This window comes from Ciconia boyciana, chromosome 6, assembly GCF_034638445.1.
Source record: "Ciconia boyciana chromosome 6, ASM3463844v1, whole genome shotgun sequence".
Lineage (NCBI taxonomy): Eukaryota > Metazoa > Chordata > Aves > Ciconiiformes > Ciconiidae > Ciconia > Ciconia boyciana.
Window position 1 is genome coordinate 13,211 of NC_132939.1, and position 20,215 is coordinate 33,425.

At 64.5% G+C, this 20,215-nt stretch overlaps 3 protein-coding genes across 3 annotated transcripts; 1 reads left to right on the forward strand and 2 right to left on the reverse strand.

Annotated features, from left to right (window-relative positions):
• The first annotated feature begins 469 nt into the window (after window positions 1-469).
• MPEG1 (macrophage expressed 1) lies at window positions 470-2,632 on the forward strand. Its single transcript, XM_072863966.1, has one exon. It carries the CDS (start codon window positions 470-472, stop codon window positions 2,630-2,632), a length of 2,163 nt encoding a protein of 720 aa, XP_072720067.1.
• A 1,359-nt stretch (window positions 2,633-3,991) lies between these two features.
• On the reverse strand, window positions 3,992-14,051 carry DTX4 (deltex E3 ubiquitin ligase 4). The gene is made up of 9 exons (XM_072864182.1): window positions 13,582-14,051; window positions 9,467-10,190; window positions 8,568-8,629; window positions 8,258-8,419; window positions 8,051-8,112; window positions 7,573-7,725; window positions 6,703-6,864; window positions 6,234-6,323; window positions 3,992-5,874 (listed from the first exon to the last, which is right to left on the reverse strand). Exons 1-9 carry the CDS (start codon window positions 13,790-13,792, stop codon window positions 5,641-5,643), a joined length of 1,860 nt encoding a protein of 619 aa, XP_072720283.1. The 5' UTR covers window positions 13,793-14,051; the 3' UTR covers window positions 3,992-5,640.
• A 4,172-nt stretch (window positions 14,052-18,223) lies between these two features.
• CNTF (ciliary neurotrophic factor) lies at window positions 18,224-20,121 on the reverse strand. Its single transcript, XM_072864184.1, has 2 exons — window positions 19,673-20,121; window positions 18,224-19,311 (listed from the first exon to the last, which is right to left on the reverse strand). The coding sequence occupies exons 1-2, from the start codon at window positions 19,817-19,819 to the stop codon at window positions 18,838-18,840; spliced, it is 621 nt and encodes a 206-aa protein (XP_072720285.1). The 5' UTR covers window positions 19,820-20,121; the 3' UTR covers window positions 18,224-18,837.
• Between the last annotated feature and the right edge of the window lie 94 nt (window positions 20,122-20,215).

Here is a 20,215-nt window from a genome sequence, read left to right on the forward strand (position 1 = left end):
CCACGCAACCAGGGCCAGTTCTCACCCCGTCATGTGAGCAGGGCCCCAAGGCCACGGGGCCAGGGAGAGGTCCCTTGCATGGCACAAAAGAGCCAGGGTCACCCAGGGGCAGGGAGGATTCATCTGGGGGAGTCACCCACGTGCTGGCCAAGGGAGATTCACACAGCGAAATTCCCTGGGCACAGTGAAGAGCTGAAGGTGAGATTCTTCCCCGTCCCATACCCAGCAGAGCAGCTTTCATGGGGAGGCAATGAGCTCTGGGCACCTCTATTTTCTGCTCTCCACCCACTTGTCTCAGCTCCACTCAGCCATTTCTCACATTCATCAGTTCTCACTTCTCCTTTCTCTTTTGTTAATTCAACCCCCAAAAGGAGGAACCACCCAGCAGCTGCACCCCCAGCCAGCTCATTTCCCCAGCTCCCACCTCACTGCTTGGACATCTGGTGAGGACCCTGCGCCTTGTTCAGCCATGGGCTGGGTGCTGGGGGGGGTCCTGCTCGCCTGGGTGCTGGTGGCTTGGGTTAGAGGGGCTGAGCCGTCCCAGGAGCTGTCCTCCTCTGCGGGTTTTCTGGAGTGCAAGAATGCCCTGAAGCTCCCAAGTCTGGAAGTGCTGCCGGGGGGGGGCTGGGATAACCTCAGGAATTTGGATATGGGCAGAGTCATCAACCTGGGCTACTCGCTGTGCAAGACCACAGAAGACGGGTCTTATATCATCCCAGATGAGATCTTCACTATCCCTCGCAAGCAGAGCAACCTGGACATCAACTCCGAGATCATTGAGTCCTGGAAAGATTACCAAAGCATCACCTCTGCCTCCATCAACCTGGAGCTGTCCCTCTTCTCCTGCATCAACGGCAAGTTCTCCTACGACTTCCACCGGACCAAGACCCACCAAGTGAAAGACCGTGCTGTCACCACCCGAGTGCAAGTCAGGAACCTGGTTTACACTGCCAAGATCGACCCAGGGGCAGTCCTGGACAAGGGCTTCAAGAAGCAGCTGCTGACGATTGCCGGCCACCTGGAGAACAACCAGACGCGGATGGCTGATTTTCTGGCTGAGATGCTGGTGCTTAACTACGGCACCCACACCATCACCTCCGTGGACGCCGGAGCCAGCTTGGTGCAGGAGGATCAGATCAAGGCAACCTTCCTGAAGGACAGCTGGGCCACACGGAGTGCTGTCACCGCCTCGGCCGGCGTGGCCTTCCACAGCATCATCAGTGTGAAAAACGAGGAGTCCCTGGACATCAGCTCTGGCTTCACCAAGCAGTATCTGGAGAACCGCACCAACTCCAGGGTAGAGAGCATTGGCGGGACCCCCTTTTATCCAGGCATCACCCTCAAGACCTGGCAGGAGGGGATCAGAAACCAGCTGGTGGCTCTCGACCGCTCAGGGCTGCCCCTGTACTTCTTCATCAACCCCAGCACCCTGCCAGAGCTGCCCACCCCCACGGTGAGGAAGCTAGCCAAGCGAGTGGAGTTGGCTATTCGCCGCTACTACACCTTCAACACCTACCCGGGCTGCACTGACACCACCTCACCCAACTTCAACTTCCATGCCAATGCCGATGATGGCTCCTGCAAGGGTGCCATGAACAACTTCACCTTTGGGGGAGTCTTCCAGGAGTGTGCTGGGCTGACCGGCCCCGACACTAGCACCCTGTGCCGGGGGCTGGAGCAGAGGAACCCACTCACTGGGGCTTTCTCCTGCCCCACCACCTACACTGCGGTACTGCTGGGCGTGCAGGAGCGGGAGGAAGGCCACAGCCATCTGGAGTGCCACAACAAGTGCATCCTGGGCATCTTCTGCCACCGCGAGTGCCGGGACGTCTTCTGGCTCTCCCGGGTGCAATTCAGCGCCTACTGGTGTGCTACAAACGGGCCAGCGGCCCCAGGCTCGGGATACCTCTTTGGAGGGCTGTTCAGCGCCCACAGCGCCAACCCCATCACCGGTGCCCAGTCCTGCCCCTCGGGGTACTTCCCCCTGAAGCTCTTTGACGAGCTCAGGGTGTGCGTGAGCCAGGATTACGAGGGGGGCAGGCAGTATGCAGTGCCCTTCGGGGGCTTCTTCAGCTGCCAGGCAGGGAACCCCTTGGCGGGGCGGCACCAGGGCACCGCCGAAGACCCCCATGCCAAGAGCTGCCCCCCAGGCTTCAGCCAGCACCTGGCGCTCATCAGCGATAGCTGCCAGGTGGAGTACTGCGTCCAGGCTGGCATTTTCACAGGGGGCTCGCTGCCACCTGCCCGCCTGCCACCCTTCACCCGGCCCCCCACTAACCTGCCGGCCATCGACACCGTGCTGGTGAGCAGTGGGGACGGGGACAGTACCTGGGTCAGGGATGGGCAGAACCACACGTGGCGGCTGGCCCGGCCAGAAGAGATCCAGCACGCGGCGGACATGGTGAGGGGCCGGGGGCTGATGGGCGGCGAGGTGGCTGGCATCACCGCGGCAGTCCTGGTGGGGCTGGCCACCATCCTGGCGACGGTCTGCTACAGCTGCCGGAGGTACAAGGCAAGGGGGTACCGCGCGGTGGGTGAAGGGGACAGCCTGGTTGCCGCGAGCCCCGAGGACAGCACCGTGCTGACTGTGGGCGAGGGGTACCAGCAAGAGCCGGAGGGGCCGATGGTGTGAGCGTCCCCCCCCCCCCAGCTGCCAGACGATGCCTTGTGCCCCAAACCCAGGCAAAGCCCCCTGCCCGCCCCCTTTTCAGGGGCAAAGCTGCTGCAGCGCCACCAGCCCCCTGCCCCTCACCCCCTGGAGCCGAGGGTCCCTTCCCCACGGAGGCCCCAGGCTCTCCCCTCCACCAGATGCCCAAGTTCCAGTCTCGAACACCTGGGAGGCTCCGCGGCCCGTCAGACATCCCTCCCTGGCTGACCTCGGAGGCCAACTCCCAGGGTCAACCCCCGTCATCAGGGCCCACCATGATGTCCCTCCGCCAGCCCCTGCACCTCCACGGCTGCATCTCCCCCCTCCAACCAGTCCCGGGGCTCTGCCCCGGCAGAGAGGAGTGAGTTTCCCCTCCACTGCAAGCCGTGCCCCAGCTGTCCCCCCACCCCAAAAGCAAAAATAGGGGACCCCGAGCCTTTCAACAAGCCGCTGGGGACACCGGGGTGCCCAAGGAGAAGGAGACCCTGCGCACAGCCATCTTCTTTCCCCCAGGCTGGCCCCAAAAAGCCAGGGGAAGCTGTGCAACCCCCCCACCCTCCCCCGACACACAGCAACACCAGCAGGACTCGAGCACGTCCACAGCAGAGACTCGCTACTTGTAAAAACATTGGGTCAGGACGCGTGCTGGGGCCTGACTCCTGGGAAAGGACCCCCAGCCCTCCAAGCCCCCCAGCCACCGCAGGCGCCCAGGGCCAGCACAGACAGCCCTGGCGATGCTTCGCCTCGCGGGAAGGGAGCGCGTGGAGGGGCCCCGTGGGGACCTGCACGGAGTTGGCCACCGATTTCTGCCCGCTGCAACCGGAGGGCAACCCCTGCCTCCATGTATATCTATCAGGATAGATATACACACGCATGCAGAGAGGCACGGATAGGTTTTATTTCAGCCGGCAAAGAATTGCGTAGGCAACATGGCATTAAAAAAGAAAAAAAAAAAGTCACGTCGTTAAAAGACTGTCATGTTAAGAGCCATCAGGCCAGCACCCGGGGAGGGTGGGGGACCTCCCCTTCCTCCCCCAGATCACGGGAGGGTTTTGCATAGCTCCAGCCAGGGTTTTTCTGCAGTGGGGGAAGCCCGGGGCTCAGGTGGAGCAGAAATCACACTGCTGCAGCTCCCCTGGCTGCAGAGCCACCCAAAACGGGGGTTTTCCTGGGGAAAGATGTTTTCTCCCTTGAGGTAGAAAAATAACATCCCATACGAAGGACGGCTGGGAACAGACCAGTGCAAAGGGCCATCGGGGGACAAGGGGTGCCTGGCCCTCCCCACGGTGCCCCCTCGCTCGCCTGGCCACACAGACGACGGACAGAAGACAACAGAGAGGCCAGGCCGTGCAGGGACAGCAAGCGTCCCCCGCCATCCACTTTATTGACCCCCACTCCCTCCTCCGCGGGCGGCTGGCTGAGGGTGACGCACCCCCCAGGCCGGGGAGAGGAAAAACAGTGACCACAACAGCACGATGCACAGCAGGACGGGCCCCCTCCTGTGCCACCGTCCCCTGGGACAGAGGGCGAGATGACCCCCCCAGGAAAACCAGGAGGGGAATGCAACAAAACGGGCCAGGAGGCCCCAACCCCCCCCAAGGGAGCAACAGTGCAGGGCTGGGGGCAGCCTGGGCAGTGGTGGGTGCTGCCCCCCACTCCGCTCTCCAACCCCGGGGGTCTTGCGGGACAGGGGCATGAGCGCAGCCAGCTCCCATCAGTGGGGAGAGTGTCCCCAGGGCAGCCACCAAAGCCGTGGGGACCTCCCCGGCACAGGTGACTCTGAGAGGCCCTACGAAGTCCCCGGGGGGCTGGCAAGGACCCCAAGATGCCATGCAACCCCCCCCCCCTCCCCTGGCTCCCGTCACCCACACTCCCCTCCCCACGCCAACCCACTGCCAGCCGGCCACCTCCCCCTCCGCCCAAGGCCTCCACAGGGACCTCTGGAGATGGTGCTGGGACCCAGCAAGAAGGGGAACGGTTCCCACCCACACCTGCGCCTGGCCCCACGGGTGACAGTGCCACCGTGGGGCACTGACCCCCTTCAGGGCGGGGGGTCCCCACAGTCGGGGAGTGGTGCTGCCCCTGTCCTGTGTTGTGTCCGTCCCCCCGCCCCGAGTGCCACTGGGCTCAGCCCCCGGTCTGGCCACAGCATCACATCCTCCCAGGCCACCTCCCAGAACGCCACCACCTATATGTACATATATACGACAAAACCCCAAAATATGAGGTATATAAAAAAATCAATGCGGGGACGCCCCCATACGAACAGTTCAAGGAACCCACTACAGGGGGGCTGGGGGACCGGCCAGGAAATGTGCCCCCCACCCTCTCCCCGCCATGTCCTAGCACCCACCAGCCCCTCCCCGGCACAGGGGGTGGGCAGCCCAGCCAAGGGGACCCTGCAGGGCACAGCTCAGACACAGCCAAGAGGAGAAGGGGGGCACAGGGCTGGGGGGCCAGCCGAGGCAGACCAGGGCTCCCCCAACCTCCGTGGACACAGGAGACCAGGGGGGAGGTACCGGACAGGACAAACAAACAAAACGGACAGCTAAGGGACGAGGCAGAGCGAGGGGGACTCCCATGGCCCCCTCTCCCACCCCCAGCCAGGTCCCAGCCCCAGGTGGGTGTCAGGGGCATCAGGCCAGGCTGGGACCATCTGATGGATGAGGAGGGAGGGGAGCCTGGCACCCGCCAAGCCCTCGGCATGGTGGCAGCAGGGACAGGACACCGGCCGGAGGGGATGGCCAGGCCAGCGTGAAGCCCCGCGGCTCTGTGGGGGGAGGCTCCCTCCCTGCAGGAGTGAAGGGGATGGCCAAAAGGACCTTCTCCCGCATTCCCGGACAGCCTGGGTATGCTCCCACTGGGTGGGTGCCACCAGGAGCAGCGGGCTCCAGGTGCCCCCTGCAAAGCCCCCAGGTGGGTTTCTCCAGCAGCTTTATCCTTGGGGGGGGGCACAGCACAGGCGCCCCTTCCCTTGCCTCCCTGCCACGGTCTCAGTCCTTCTCCTGCGCCAGGCTCTCCTCCGTGATGCCCTGGGCCGCGAGCTCGGCCAGGACATTGTCCAGGTAGTTGATGTCGGGGTAGCCATGGCCGGTGAGGTTGGAGCCGAACTCTGTCTTGTGGTGGATCTCGTTCCAGATCACCGTGTCCGACTCGCCTGTGGTGCTGGAGGTCCCGATGGCGAAGATCAAGCGCCGGTCCCAGGCTACCAGCAGCAACTTCAGTACCTGTGGAAGGGAGAGATGGGGCAGAACCCCATCAGGGCATGCCTGATCATCCTGGTATGCCCCAGCAACGTGGGCAACCCACAGCCAAGCTCTCCCAGGGAGCCTGGGATCCCAGCACGGGGTCCTACCCCAAACAAAACAGCGGGACCATGCTGCAGAGCTCCCCCAGCACACGGGAATGTTGCTGGGCTCCTGCAGCGCATGCTGGATGGGCTACAGAGAAAACCTCCACCCAGATTTGCCTGCATAAGCCCTATCTGCTTTTCCCCATGCTCCAAATAGCTGCTCGCTCCCTCTCCCCCTTGATAGGCCCTTGAGCATGCCTTGGCCAGCTTGAGCTGCCCAGGTGAGCCCCTCACCTTTCTGCCCTTCTCGCTGTCCGGCAGGTAGCAGTGCCGGGGGAAGCCACGGGCGGTGAAGCTCTTCCCAGGGTTTGGATGCTCTGGTCCCTGCAGTGCATGTAGCGGGAGAGGAATAAAACCTTTTTGGAGCTCAGAAGGATGCTCTGGGCACAAGATAACCCCCCAGCCTCAGTGGACACAGAGCTGCTTGCTGCTGCGCTGGGCGTCCACGCTCTAGCACGGTAGCCCTAAACGCCACAATCCCCCCGCCACCAAGCGTACGGGGCCAACGCTATCATGCAGAAGTACCCCAGACTTCCCACAACACCCTTATGGACATGCAGCTCCCGAGACATCGTTGAACCCAGAGCCCTGAGTCAAGGCATGAGCTGCAGCATGACCCAGGGGTGATGCAGCGGTGACAAGGGCCACCAGCCCCCCCAGGGGACAACCCATGTACCCCCCTGGGCATAGGGCCAGGCCCTACCTGCACCCCTGGGGGGATGTTGTAGATGATGCGGATGGTTTTGCAGTCAGAGTGGCCAGGCAGCGCGTGAGGGATGACGTGATACTCCATCTTCCCTGGGGGTTGTGTCCCCGTCTTCACCCCATAGATGGTTTTGCAGGTGGGACACTGCAGGCTCCCATCCTGAGAGGAGAAAAAGAGGGGAACGTAATGAAACGTGTATCCCCCAGCACCGAGCCAGACTGGGCGCTTCGTCCCTGAGCAGCACTGAACGCTGTATTCATCACAAAAACAATCATTTCAAAAACACTCAGGAAGCAGGGGGTAGGGCTGGCAGAATTTGCTATGGCGACCCAACTTTAACCAAAAACCCGAGGTCTGCATTTCTCTACAGTCCTCGCTACTTTCCCTACCGCTGTTTTGGGTTTGTTTGGGTTTTTTTTTTTTTTTTCAAAGAGGGGAACATAATAAATATTTAAAAACCCCAGGCAATGTGAAACGCATTTGTCTGGGAAAGTTGAGCACAAGGGCCGTTTGCAGGGGGCTCAGGAAAGCCCACCTGCGGCTGGAAAAGCACAGCCCGGCACCAGATGCCAGGTAGCTCTGCTCAAACATGCAGGGATCAAAGTTCACCGCCACGAACACCGGGAAGGAAAGCAAGGACGTAAAACTGGGCATAGTAGGGGAAAACAACACCCATGCAACCCTAGTTTCTGATTTAGCGGTCCCAAAGTGCTTGCTGCTGATAAAAATTAAACTCCCTGTCAGGGCAGGGAGGTCAGAGCCCTCCGGGGCAGCAGGACTCGAGCACCACCCCACTGAGGGCTGGTGGGGCTCAGCACAGGCCGCCGAGCCGGGGGCTCGGCATCCCCCGGGGCTGCGGCCTTGCACCTTGTTGCCGTTGTTGTACATGGCGACCAGGCAGTGGAGGTGGAAGACGTGGCCACATTTCACCAGCTTCCCCACCAGGTCGGGCTTGACAGCCGGCTGTGGCCCCTTGTAGCCAGAGGGCGCAGAGAGGCGCTCCATGCAGATGGTGCAGTCCTGCGTGGAAGGGGAGGAGAGGGGTCAGAGGGACGGATGCAGCCGGCGCCTCGCCAAGGACACGGGGCCGATGAGCTGTCCTGCTCTTGCCCCGGGACCGGCATCCACCCCTGGTGCCATGCCATCACCCCGGGCCGCTGCGAGGGCTGGCCAACACGTGCATGTGCCACGCAGCACCTCTTTGGAAGGGGATGGGGACAGGGCAGAGCCACGAGGGGCGGCGGGAGACCCGTGCATGGCACAGGGTCATCGCCTGCGTAACCAGTCACTCCTCCCAGAGCAAAGCACCCCGGGGACACCCCAGCGCAACCCCCGCTGCTCGCACCTCATCTGGCGGATGCCGCACCTTCTGCAGGTACTTTTTCAGTACCTCTTCTGGGGTTTTACCTGCGGGAGAGCAAGAGTCAGAAGGGCTGGAGGGCAGCACGGGGGAAACCCACTGCGGGGGACAGCGGGAGGAGATGGGGGGACAGGGGAACCAGGTAGGGAAGGGGTGACGGGAACAGGGGCCACGTGGCAAAGCGCCTCTCACCCTTCTTGGCCTGTTTCTTGGTCGTCTTGCGGCAGGTGTGGGAGATGCCGGGGATGGACTGGATCTCGCTTTTGCTGACAGGTGGGGGGTGCAGCACCAGCTTGGGGGGCCGTGTCAGGCAGACGGGCAGCCCGGCCGCACTCATTAGGATCCCCGTGATCCCTGGGCGAGGGGGTTCGAAATGGCACTGAGGAACCAGCACCACCCCAAGCCCCAGATGTTCCCCGAAAACCACCCTGCTGGGGCTGACTCCCCCCTGGGAGGCCAGCGCCCGCAGACACCGGCCACCCCGCTGCGGCCTCATCCTCACCTGCCAGTGCTGGGTTGACAGGGCTGGAGCCAGTGAGGTTCTTCACGGGGACGGTGGGGACCCTGCGAGGAGCCAGCGGAGACCACGTCAGGGCCTGTGGCAGGCACCCACGTCCCCACAGCCCCCGGGGGCCAGCGGGGGCCAGACAATAGTTGCCTGAGCAACTGCACGGGCCCTGGCTGGAAACAGAGAATCCCCCGATGGGGCGACATGCCCCCCCTGCCCCGCCGCCTTTTCTCTCGCTCTTTAGAAACCCCGCCTGCGTCTCCATTCACAGCCCCTTTTTGTCACCGGTCCCCGGGCGGGTCTGTCGGTTTTTTTCCTCTTTTCTCCTACATCGCTGGTCCCCCCCCTCCCCTTGGGGCTCTCTTCCATGGGAAAGTTTCCTGGCAGGTCAGGAGCAGAGGGAAGGGGGAGGATGGAGAGGGAGGAAAGGGGCCAGGCTGCGACAGAAGGCTGACGGCAGAGCCAGACAAAGGGGAGAAACAGGCTCATTAAATGCCCACCCCTTCGGGAAACAAGTGTCTTCGGAGGGTGGGGGTCTGGAGGGACCCCCTCTCATGGGGCCTGAATGGCTTTTCTTTGGGCCTTTCGCAGTCCCCCACCCATCCCCTGCCACCAAGAGAAAGAGCAGCCTCAGCCTCCTCATTGAGATGCAGGAGCCACCCCGTCCCCAGGCACCCGCGGGGAAGGCGAGGGGCCCAGCAGAGCCCTCCGCCTGCGGGAGGCTGGGGACTGCAGAGGTCCATCTCCCCCCAGGCTCAGGGGTGATAGCAACCCTGCAGTGGGGAGCCCCATGGGGCTGCGGCCCCTCTGTTGCCCTGGGGAGGGGACAAAAAAATCACGCTGCCCCCGTTCTCCCCCCCACTACCCTCTCGCTCGCACGCAGCGGGACTCACCCAGAGGCAATGAGCACCCGGGACTGGGCAATAGCCAGGCGCTGGAGGTGGCTGCGGTTCAGGGTGCCGAGGCCAGGACGGGATGACTTGCCACTGCCCACGGCAGGGGGGCTGGCGGTGGAGCTGGCCGAGCCCAAGGCAGGCGTGCTGGCTGCCTGCCGCCGGCCCCCTTGGGCTGCCAGCGGCTTCAGCGAGCCACGCACCACAGCCACACCGTCGGGTGCCTTGGCCGCTGGCGCAGGCGCTGGGGCTTTGGGGGTGGCGGGTGGTGCAGCGGGAGTTTTGCGGGGCTGCAGGGTGGCGGTGCCGGGGCCAGCGGCTGACACGGTGGCTTTGACGCTCATGACCAGGAGGCACTGGGGACAGGCGCAGGCAGGGCCTGGGGGGGCTGCCGCCGCCCCAGGGCTGGCCGGCCAGGACTGTGACTTGGGCAGGGTGCCCGAGACCAGCGGGTAGACCATGTCAAGGCGACGGCGGACGCGGCGCTTGCGCTGGGTCTGCCGGTTGATCTGGCCCATGGTGGCAAAGTCGATGACGTAGCAGAAGCCAATGGCGCTCAGGTCCACCCAGGGGTGCTGCTTCTCGTAGGCGCGCTGGATGGTGATGCCCACGTCCATGTCATAGGGCGTCCACGACCCGCTGTCGTTCTCCCACTCCCACACGACTCCCTTGCCCGGCGCCGATGATGGGTCATAGTAGCTGCGCCGGACAGGGCGGATAGTGCCTGAGGGAGGGTAAGAGATGCCATCAGACCCTGGCGCCAGCACCCACCTGTAGGCAGGGAGCGAAACCACCCCAACCTGCCCCGCCGGTGCCGTTCGGCATGGGGACAGGATGGCTTTCCGGCTCAGCTGTTGTCCCCGCCCCACCAGGGGACTGGTGTGCCTTGGTTTCCCCAGGCTGCTGCCTGCAAGCCGCTCTGCTGCCGGCACACCCAAAGGGCCAGGGAGCCCCTGGGCTGTACGTGCATGGCACTGGGGTGCACCCCCAGTGTGACCGGGGTGAGGGAAGGGCAGATTTCACCCCCATCAGTCTACGGCGGCGGCCGTCCTCCCAGCACCAGCGTGCAGCCGCTCAGCCCTGATGGGGAAACACAGAACCACAAGCTTGGAGGCTCCAACGTGCTCCCAGGGACCTCCCGTGGGAGCCTGATTTAACCAGGTACGTAGGCACCAGACTCCTGCAGCACCCGCCACGGCCCTGTCTCCCTCTCAGCTCCGGACTGGGACGGGGGAATAAAAGATTTAAGGGACAGCTCTGAGCTCCGCAGCAGTGACATGTGCAGGCACTCCCCTGCAGGGGAGCAGGGTTTGCACCAGCCCCACCATCTGCAGCTGCCAAACTGGCCCGCAACGAAAACCCAGCCCACGGCACAGGGAAAAACCCCACGAGGCTGAGCAAAGGAGTTCAAGCGGGGCCCCGTGCCCGGCTCCTGCTCCCCCGTCAGCGAGCGTTAAGAGGGGGACGAGAGCGCAAAGCACGAAGGCTTTGTGGCTTGCATCCTTAGTTTTGCTAGGCATTTCCTTTCCCACCGCTCCCAATCAACTAGGACGCATTCAAAGCATGGACGCAAATTTTGGAAACTGCTACAATGAGGAGAAAGCCTTCCCCTTTGGGACATTTCACGGCACAGCAGGGCAGGCTGAACATGGCTGAGCTCAGCGTCGGGGTCCCATCCTGAGCACGCTACTAGCACCCAGAGTTGTTTGGTTATAGGTGGGATGAGCTCACGAGCATCACTGCCTCCATGCTCTTCTGCAAAACCCCATGGCTCGGCCCCGCTGCCAGTGGTAGGAACAAGAAAGCTCAAAGAGAAGAAATAATAAGCCTGCTTCTTCGGCTTTTCACCACGTGTTCTGCAAAGCCTGCAAGAATTTCAGTCCCTTTTCACCCCCACCTCTCTGCTGGGAGCACCATCAGTCCCCACCCAGGACCACTTCCCACGAAAAAGTGGGCTAAAAAGGAAAAGCTGTTTATTAGCGCTAATGACAGATGCACATCGAGCACCCCGCTATGGAGAATGGGGTGCAGCTGCACCCTGGGCAAGCCAGGCCACCCGTCCCCGTCCTGCAAAGGGGCACCGGGAGGAGAAAAGCCGCTGGCGCTGGCAGCACAAAGCAGGGCCGGAGGGGAGCGGGGCGGTGATTTATCCTAATCCGGCGCGAGGCGGGGAGGGCAGCGGCGGCGGCATGCGGCATCTGGCGGTCCCCGGGCGGCGGTGTGGGAACACCGTGCGTCCCCCCAGCCCAGCGTGGCCAGCGGGCCTCCCATTCAGCAGGGGAAGAAAAGGGACAATAGCTATTCAGGGCCTGCCAGGGTCGCGACCCCCCCAAATCAGAGCTGTTTAATGACCCAAAATACCAACATCCCCAGCAACCCAGGCAGAGACAGAACAATCCCCCTTTCAGGCCTCCTCCCCGGGCAACAATAGCCCTCACAGGCTGGCCCCCGGCCCCGCCGCAGAGGTCCCTGGTATCCACACCCCTGGGCAGGGGAGGGTCCCTGCCAGCCCCCAGGGCTGCTGGGGGAAGGAGGACAAAGGAGGGCGTCCGGCACCCCGCTGCACCCAGCACCCCCTGTCCCAGGGACGAGGGACATTGGCCGGTCCCCTTCTCGTGGCCATCACGGGGGTGTTGGGGGGGGCACAAATCCCCTGTGCCAACCTCTCCCCCATGGGTGTCCGTGCCCCACATCCCAGACGCCCCCAGGGCCATATGTGCCCCACCACCTTGGGAATCCCTCCAGACCTCCACCACCCTGGGGACCCCCCACCTGCTTGTGCCCCCACCCTGGGCACCCCCATGGGCTGCCATAACCCAGGGCAGGATTTGGCCTCCAAGCACCGTACAGCACTGGGCCTCTGGGGTTGATGATGGCTCCAAGGTAGCACAGAGAGAGCTGGGCATGGTGGGGCAGGGCCCTGGGAAGGGTCTGGAGGGGACGGGCTCCGCACACGAAGGGACTGCAGGCCGGGAGAGGAAAAGGCTGCAGCCTGCAATGGGCCCGGAGAGGTGCAGCAGGGAGGAGGCCAGGCAGCACGACCCCGTAAGGGACCAGGAACGCGCAGCAGGCAGGGCCGGGCAGCATAGGATACGGCAAGCACTTGGGGACCAGGCGGGATGGCATAACGCAAGCTGGCGGTGGGCAAGGCCGGGCAGCGTGGGCTTGGGCAGCGGCGGGCAGGGCTGGGCAGCAGCACGGGACTGGGCAGCCAGGAGCAGAGCTGTGCAATTCCAGGGCAGGCAGACCAGGGCGGCGCAAGGCAAATCCAGATGCGGTATGGGACCGGGCAATGCAATCCAGGATCAGGCAGTATAACGCAGCGCGGCACCCAGCAGCACAGCGCAGTTACAGCCAGCAACGCGACGGCAGAGCGGGCGATGGGACGTAACGCAGGGCAAGGCAGCACGATGCAATAGGGGACCGGGAAAGGCAGCGCAGCGCAACCCAGCTCCAGACCAGGCAGTGCAATGCAGTATGGGACCCGGCAGCACAGCATTGTGCAACACCGTGCAATGCAATTCCAGGTCAGGCAGCGCTGTGCAATACCGGACCCGGCAGCAAAGTGCTGCACGGTGCGACTCTACGCCAGCCAGTGCAATGCAATAAGGGACCTGGAAATACAGAGCGAGCCCAGGTCAGTCGCGTCAGGCCGGAAAGCACCTGGCCGGGCAGGGCAGCGGGGGGCCTGGCACCGCAACCCCGAGCAGCGAGGGACGGGGACGCGGCAGCGCCGAACGGGACCCGGCGGCGCAGCGCGGTGCAACGCAGCCCGCAGAGCGGGGAGCACGAAGCGGTGCGAGGCCAGGCAGGGCCGGGCAGCGCCGGGAGGCACGGCGCGGGGCAGCGCGACTCCAGAGCGGGGAGCACCGTGCGATGCCAGGCCGGGGAGCCCCGGGCAGCGCTGCGCGGCGCCGAGCGACGCAAGGCCAGACCGGGGAGCCCGGCGCAACGTGCAAGCGGGCAGGGCTACGCGGCACCCCGCGATGCAAAGCGGCGCAAAGCAACGCGACCGCAGCCCGGGGAGCCCGGCGCAGGGCCCGGCCGGGCCGGGCACGGCAGGACACGCCGGGGCAGGGGCCGGCCGGCCGGCGGCTCCCCCCGGGCTGACTCACCGGTGTCCTGGCGGAACTGGTGCATGGACTGCAGGTCGATGATGTAGGGCGCCAGGCGGCTGTCGGCCTGGCCCAGCACCACGCTGCCGCCCGCCCGCGGCCCGGCGCGGGCCACCGCCTCGATGTGGTGGCTGACGGCCGGGCTGTAGGGCCGCCACCGCCCGTGCTCGTTCAGCCATTCCCACACCACCACGGCCGAGGCCAGCAGCATGGCTCCGCCGCCCCGGCCCGCCCCGGCCCGGCCCGCCGCCTCCCCCGGCTCCGGCTCCCCCGGCTCCCGCTCCGGCCGGCCGCCGCAGACGCCCCGCGGCCGCTGCAGCCCGCCCCGCCGGCACTGGCATGCTCGGCGCGGCGCAGGGCTCTGCCCGCCCCCGCCCCGGGGCTGGCCGCCGAGCGGGCGCGGAGGCGAGGCCGCCCCTCAGCGCCGCGGCGGACGCAGCGCCGCTCCCCGGGCGGCGGCGGGAGGCGGGAGGCGGGAGGCGGCCCCGCCCCGCCCCGCCCCGCCCGCCCCGCGAGCGCGGAGGGGCGGGGCCGCCCCGCCCCTGACGTCACCGCGCCCGGCCCCGGCCCCGGCCCCGGCGGCACCGAGCGTCCCGCGGGGGGCCGCGGAGGGGGCGGGAAGCGCGGCCGGGAGAAACCATTCCCGCCGGGGGGGCGGGGCTAGGCGCGGCTCGGCCCTGCGCACCCCGCGGGCCCCTTGCCCCACCGCAGGACTCCCGGTGCCCCCCGCACCCCCACCCCGCAGCCCAAGGACCCCCCAGTGCTCCCCACACCCCTAACCGAGGCTGCAGCCCCGCTGCTGCAGGGAGGCCCCGGCGTGCAGCCACCCCCGTGCGCACCCCAAGCCCGCCAGCAATGGGAATCGGGGGGCTGGGGGGTCGCATGCCTGACCCCACGCAGGACCTCGGGGCCGGACCCCGCCTCACACACCGTGACAGGGAAGCGTGGTCCCAGAGCTCCGACCATCCCTTCCCCGGGCCGCAGCGCCTGCGGGGAGCGGCCCCGTGAGCTGCCCCTGGCCGCGGCCTGCAACACGCAAAAATGGGTTCAAAGCCCAAAATCGCGCGTGCCTCGAGGGGCACCCGGGCCGTAACCCCAGCTCCTGTACCCCAGCTCTCCTAGCCGCCTGCCACGGTTTAGGTTCCCCGGGAAGCGCCTTCTGGGGAGATTTCATGCAGCTTCAGCCTGGTGTGAAGCTGCGAATCGTTCAGGATGCTCTTCCGACTTAGGCATGCCTTGGCGGCCTGGTGGCTTTGCTGTGCAAACCGAAACCGGTGCGACCAAAACCCGCACGCCGCTGGCGGTGCGACATGGGTGCCTCTGCTTTATGGTGACTCCCTGGGACCGGAGCAGCCGGTGCTGGCCCTTCCCCGCAGCCCCCAAAAAATTTAATCCTGAGCTTGTTCTTCCACTGAGCCCCACAAGCAGCATCCCAGGGCAGCCCTGAACGGCGGGATGTCGGCGACAGGCAAGTGCTGGCATCAGGTCTCACCTCATTTAGCGCTCCTGTGCTCTGACACACAAAACGCTAGTTTTCTTGGATATTAAACAAAACACCCATCATTGCCTGGTTCGGGGAGAACTGTGCAAATTGCATCCGTGTCCCACACGCACGGGTTTCCCAGCACCGGCAAATCCCCCGGTCCACGGTCCATGTCAGCTCAGAGGGCGACTTGTCCCCAGGACACGTGGACCCGCGGTGCTGCTGCACGACGTTGCTGAGCTCCGGGCGGCTGGTGCAGCACCTCTCCTGACAAACCTGTTTCCCAGGCACTGCCCAGCCTGCTGAGCGTCTGCCAGCGGCGCTTGCGGTGAGAAACCATTAGGCAAGATCTAAATGGAGGAAAAAAAGAAGGGAGGAAAAAAAAAGGTGGGGAAGAAACAGGTGAGGATTAACCATGGTGATCCCAGCTGGCGAGCACCATGGTGAGAGAGGAGGAGGTGAACCGCAGAAGTTCAAGCAAATCTCTCCTTCCAGCTTGCCCTCGGGGACTTGCAGGGCCGTGCTCGAAGTGCTTTTTCCTGCAAGAAGTGAGGGCTCCTGGCCCTTCCCAGGAAGGCAGCGTGGCAGCGGAGAGACGCTCCTCTGGGTTTTCACCTGCTCCTTTGGGAAGGCGAGTGCAGGCAAGGCCACGATGGGGAAACCCGGGGAAATCCTTTCTGCTGACTCAAGTGGGAGGAAAAGGTTTTCCTGCTATTAAAACGGAAAGCGTTGGTGAACGTTCCCCCCGCCCCAGCTCAGGATCAAAAGGTCGGGAGCCAGCGCTGCAGCGTTGGTGCAGGATGGTGCAAGGGGGTGGGTGAGCCGATGGGATCGGCACAGCTGAACCCCACCTGCCTCCGGTGCACGGTGGGCGAGGGGTGAATTTGTTCTCTCCCAGCACCCAGCGCCGATGCCAGCACCCAAGTACGGGCATGCCTGAGGTCAGGGAGCCACCTCAGTCAGCTCAAAACCTTTCCAACCCCACAAAGCGTGCCCAACCCAACCACGCATTAAGCCCAAACATTTATTTTTTTTAAATTAAACACATCCGTGGGTTGGTTTTGGTGGCTTGTTCTCCACTGCAATTTGGGAGCACAGGCCCCCCCCCCATTCCCACCAGCACTGCAAATCCTTTCTCTCTTCCCAAAGTGCAATCTCGGATGGGTTTTTGGTGGGTTTTTAGTTTGCAGGAGGCCATTCAGCATCCTCAGCGGCCTTAGCCACGTGAGTACGACTGTCCTCCCCTCAAGCTCTTCATTTCTGTCTCCAGCTCTGGCTTCAGTCACCTTGAGCCACCTGGATCAACTTAACTTCAGCCTGCGGCAATGCAAGTCCAAATGGCCTCCCAGCAGCAGGGGAGCTCAGCCGTCCGATGCCCCTGCTCTCGCCAAATCAGTTTACTAGTGATTCCCTTTGGGGTTGCAGCTGAAAAACAGCATTAAAACCCAGCAGGCTCAGATGTCATCACCCCTCTACTGCACGGTGGGGGCGTGCTGGCAGGGAAAGCTCGGGACCTGGAGCCTCTTGCTCAGCCAGACCATGGAGGTTTGGATTATGGTTTGCTTTTTTACATTGTTTCTGGCTACGGTGGCCATTTCAAAGCATTGCAGGTGCTTTGCAAACACAGACGTGCCCAGCGCCACTGGCAAGGTAGCCAGGAAGGAATAAGGAAGGTTGCAAAAGCGGCGATTCACACTGCTGGGCACAGCCCAGGGAAGCCCCTGGAGCAACATCATCGTCCACCTTCAATCCCCATTGCTGCTTTGCCAGCGGTGATCGGGGAGGATCAAGTTGCATGGACCCGTGCCAGGGCTAGGGCCGGCTCCCTGGGGATGTGAAGGCCACCTCACACCCGTGCTACTGCGGTGGGAGAAAAGGGGCCTGTTCCCACCCGCTTGGGTCATGAGGTTCAGAGGCGGACATGCGGCGTTTGAGACGTACGTGCCCACCTTCAGGAAGGTGAGGGGCAGCAGGCGGGCGAGGATGCGAGCGCCCGGCCACTGCTGAGCACAAGGGCGCATGGGGAGAAAAGCAAGATGGCTTCAAGCACACAAAGCAGACGAGACGGGGAGAGAGAAATACTTGCTGGGAAAGGGACTCACTTTGACTAATCCTGAAAAAAATAAAGGCCAGAAATTGTTATTCCCAAGTGCAGGGAAGCAGAAACAGTGCAAATAATCTGGTCTGAGCTGCAAAGCTGAGGTCAGGCAATAAGTGGCGACGAAGAAGGTGCACATTCTTCCTCTTGGGCATCACCCACAAAAAAACGCACCACCAAACCACCCTCGCCCCGACCCCGTGGGGCAGCCCCAGCCCTGTGGCCCTGCTTGCCCCAGTGTGGCCAGTGGGGTGGGCAGGATGGGTGCTGGGGGCCCTGCCTCCCACATCCTCATCCTTCATCCTCCCACAGCTGCCCTTCATCCTCCCACAGCGCCCAGGGACCCCCGTGGCCATGCAGATGCCGCTGCGGCAGGCACCGTGCCTGATGCCACCACCACCAGCGGCGACAAAGCTGCTTTGTGCGGGGCCGGCCGGGCACGACCCCAGCCTCCTCCCCACCCTGTGCTCCCTGCGTCCCCCTGTGTTGCCTTCCCTCTCACAGGTCAGGGAGGAAGGCAGGGCCACACCAGGATGGGACACAACCCCAGCGACCCCCTCCTCCTCTTCCTCCGGCCACCTCCATCTCCTTCATCCCCCCACAGCCTCCCAGTGGGTCCCATCCCCCCCAGACCTCCCACCCCACCAGGACTGACCCTTCTCTGGGGTGGGAACGGGGCAGCCCAGGCTCTCGGTGAGGTTGAGCCCCACTGTCCCGCCTCCCCCAGGAAGTCACATCACCCCAACAGATCTCCCAGCCCTTTTATTTCCCCGGCAGCCAGCAGCCATCACACCCGTTCAGCGAGAAAGCCACAGCCCAGGCAGCTGCGAAACCTCGTGGCACTCCCCTTCTCAGGGCGAGTGATGTGGTTGGGGCTGTTTAATCCTCCCTGCCATTTCCAGTCCCAAAATAACCCCTGGAGGCATAAACCTCCTTGTAGAGGGTCTTCTGAATTACAGCCTTCAGTTAAAAGATCCTCCCCGCTACCTTGTCCAAGCAGTTAAGAAATCCCCTCCTGATCATACCCCCCCAACCCCCCTCCCGAAAAAGCCCCCAGGCAGGCAGAGGAGAAATTCAACGCGCAGAAAGTGCGAGCCAGGCGGGAGAAAAGAGTCCACGTGAAGCGAGGCGAAGCCTTGCGTCTTGCAGCTGGGAGGCAGGTCCCAAGACTCCCTTCACCAGGTGATATTTTTCTGCTCCTTCACTCCTGCCTTGCCTCCACAAGAGCCCCGAGGCAGGCTCCCTCGGCCGGAGGCAGCACCGGGCCATGGCAAGCCGGGCAGCGACCGAATTTCAAAGAAAAGGCCAGCACCGCTGCAGCCTGTGCGGGTCACGGCCTCCGGGCCCGGGGGTGAGCGGCAAAGCTGCTTCCCGGGGGGTAACTCCAACCCCGCCGCAGGCAGAGCCTGAGCCACCCCGAGGCTCGGCCCCCGGGATCCCCGCTCCCTCCGCGGCGGAGCGCAGCCCACGCTTCGGCTTCCCCGCAGGGAAAGGGGCCCCCAGGGAGCGGCACCGAAAGCCGGGGGGGGGCCCGGGGTTAATGACGTGGTCCCTCCCATCTGCCCCCCTCCCTGAACAACCCCCTTCGCTGTCAGCAGCCCTCCGCAGGGTGGGCAAGGAGCCCCCCGCTATGCCCCGGTGGGACCCGAGCCCCCCCCCCGCCCCCCGCCCGCCTTCAAGGGCTCTCAGCCGGGCTGGGGGCCGAGCTGCTGCCCGGGCTGGGCTTGGCGAGCTGCCGCAGGTCCCGCGCGGACCTGACAGCCCACTGGGCCAGCTCCCGCAGCACCCCCAGGCCCCGCAGCTTCCTCTCGAAGAGGCCGAGGTGGAGGGGCGGGGGGGGCCCAGCCCCCTCCTCGCTGGGGGGCCCACGGGTCTCCAGCCGCAGCAGCTCCTCAAGGTGGTAGGCGAAGGCCGAGACCTGGAGCAGGACAGCCGCCAGCGCCCGACCCAGGGCAGCATCAGCCTCACCCAGCTGCTCCCGCTGCTCCTCCAGCATCTGGGCCAGCAGGGCCCGGAAGGCCCGGTACGCCGCCAGGTTCTCCAGCAGCCGCTGGGTGCCCGTCTGCTCATCCCAGCGCTCCGCCGCTGCCGCCGGCACCCCCTCCACTGCCGCCACGCTGGCCGAGGCGTCCAAGCCCTGCCGCTCCACCTGCAGGGGCAAGAGCAGCCGTGGATCAGCGGTGGGAGGATAAACGGGGGGGATCCCCCCACCCCAAGCCCTGCCAGCACCAGCTCCAGGGGGCCCCGATTCAGCTTGGGTGCTGGCTAGGTGGGTGCTGGCTAGGTGGCTTTTGGGGCAGCGCAAGGCAAGGCGACTGAGGTTTGCCCAAGCATTGGCTGGCAGCGCCAAGGCCTGGACACCAGCAGCATTTCGTCCCCCATCTCTACCACGGGCCAGAGCCCTTGCACCCCAGCACAGCTGCCCGAAGCCCCCCGGACCCCCGCAGCGGTAGCCACCCTGCCAGTGCTCCCCGTCCCGCAGGCAGCCAGAGGGAGCAGGGCAAACTCACGTAGGCGTCCAGGAGGTCGACGACATCCGAGCGCATCTTCCCAGCCAGGCGGATGCCTCGGCTGCACAGGTCACGGCGCCGGAGGGCGGCTGAGGGGCTGTCTGCTGCCGCCATGGCCCGGGCAGCTGTCACGGGCACCAGGCTCATGGCACAGCGTCCGCCCGGCCCAGGGAGAACAATCCCTTGCTGAGCTGGTGCATTCCAGCCGGGAGCTTTGCTCACATGTCCGCTGGCCTGGCTCTCCCCCTCTTCCGTGCCTGGGGCCTGGCACGACGCTGCAAATTCCCGCCTCTGGGATCAACAGTGACAGATTATTTCCCTAATTCCCCCATGCTTTGCTACTCCAAGTGCCTTGCCCAGAATGGTCTCGCCCGGCGGTGACAGGCTTCCAGCCCCAGCTCTGACCCATTCCTCCCTCCCAGCCACGCAGCAAGATTAGCAGCACGCTAATCCTCCCAGCTCATGCCAGAGCGCGGGAAACCGCTGCCGGGAAGAGGCGAGCAAAGCCCGGACATTGCTCAACATCTCAGCCCGGGCAGCAGG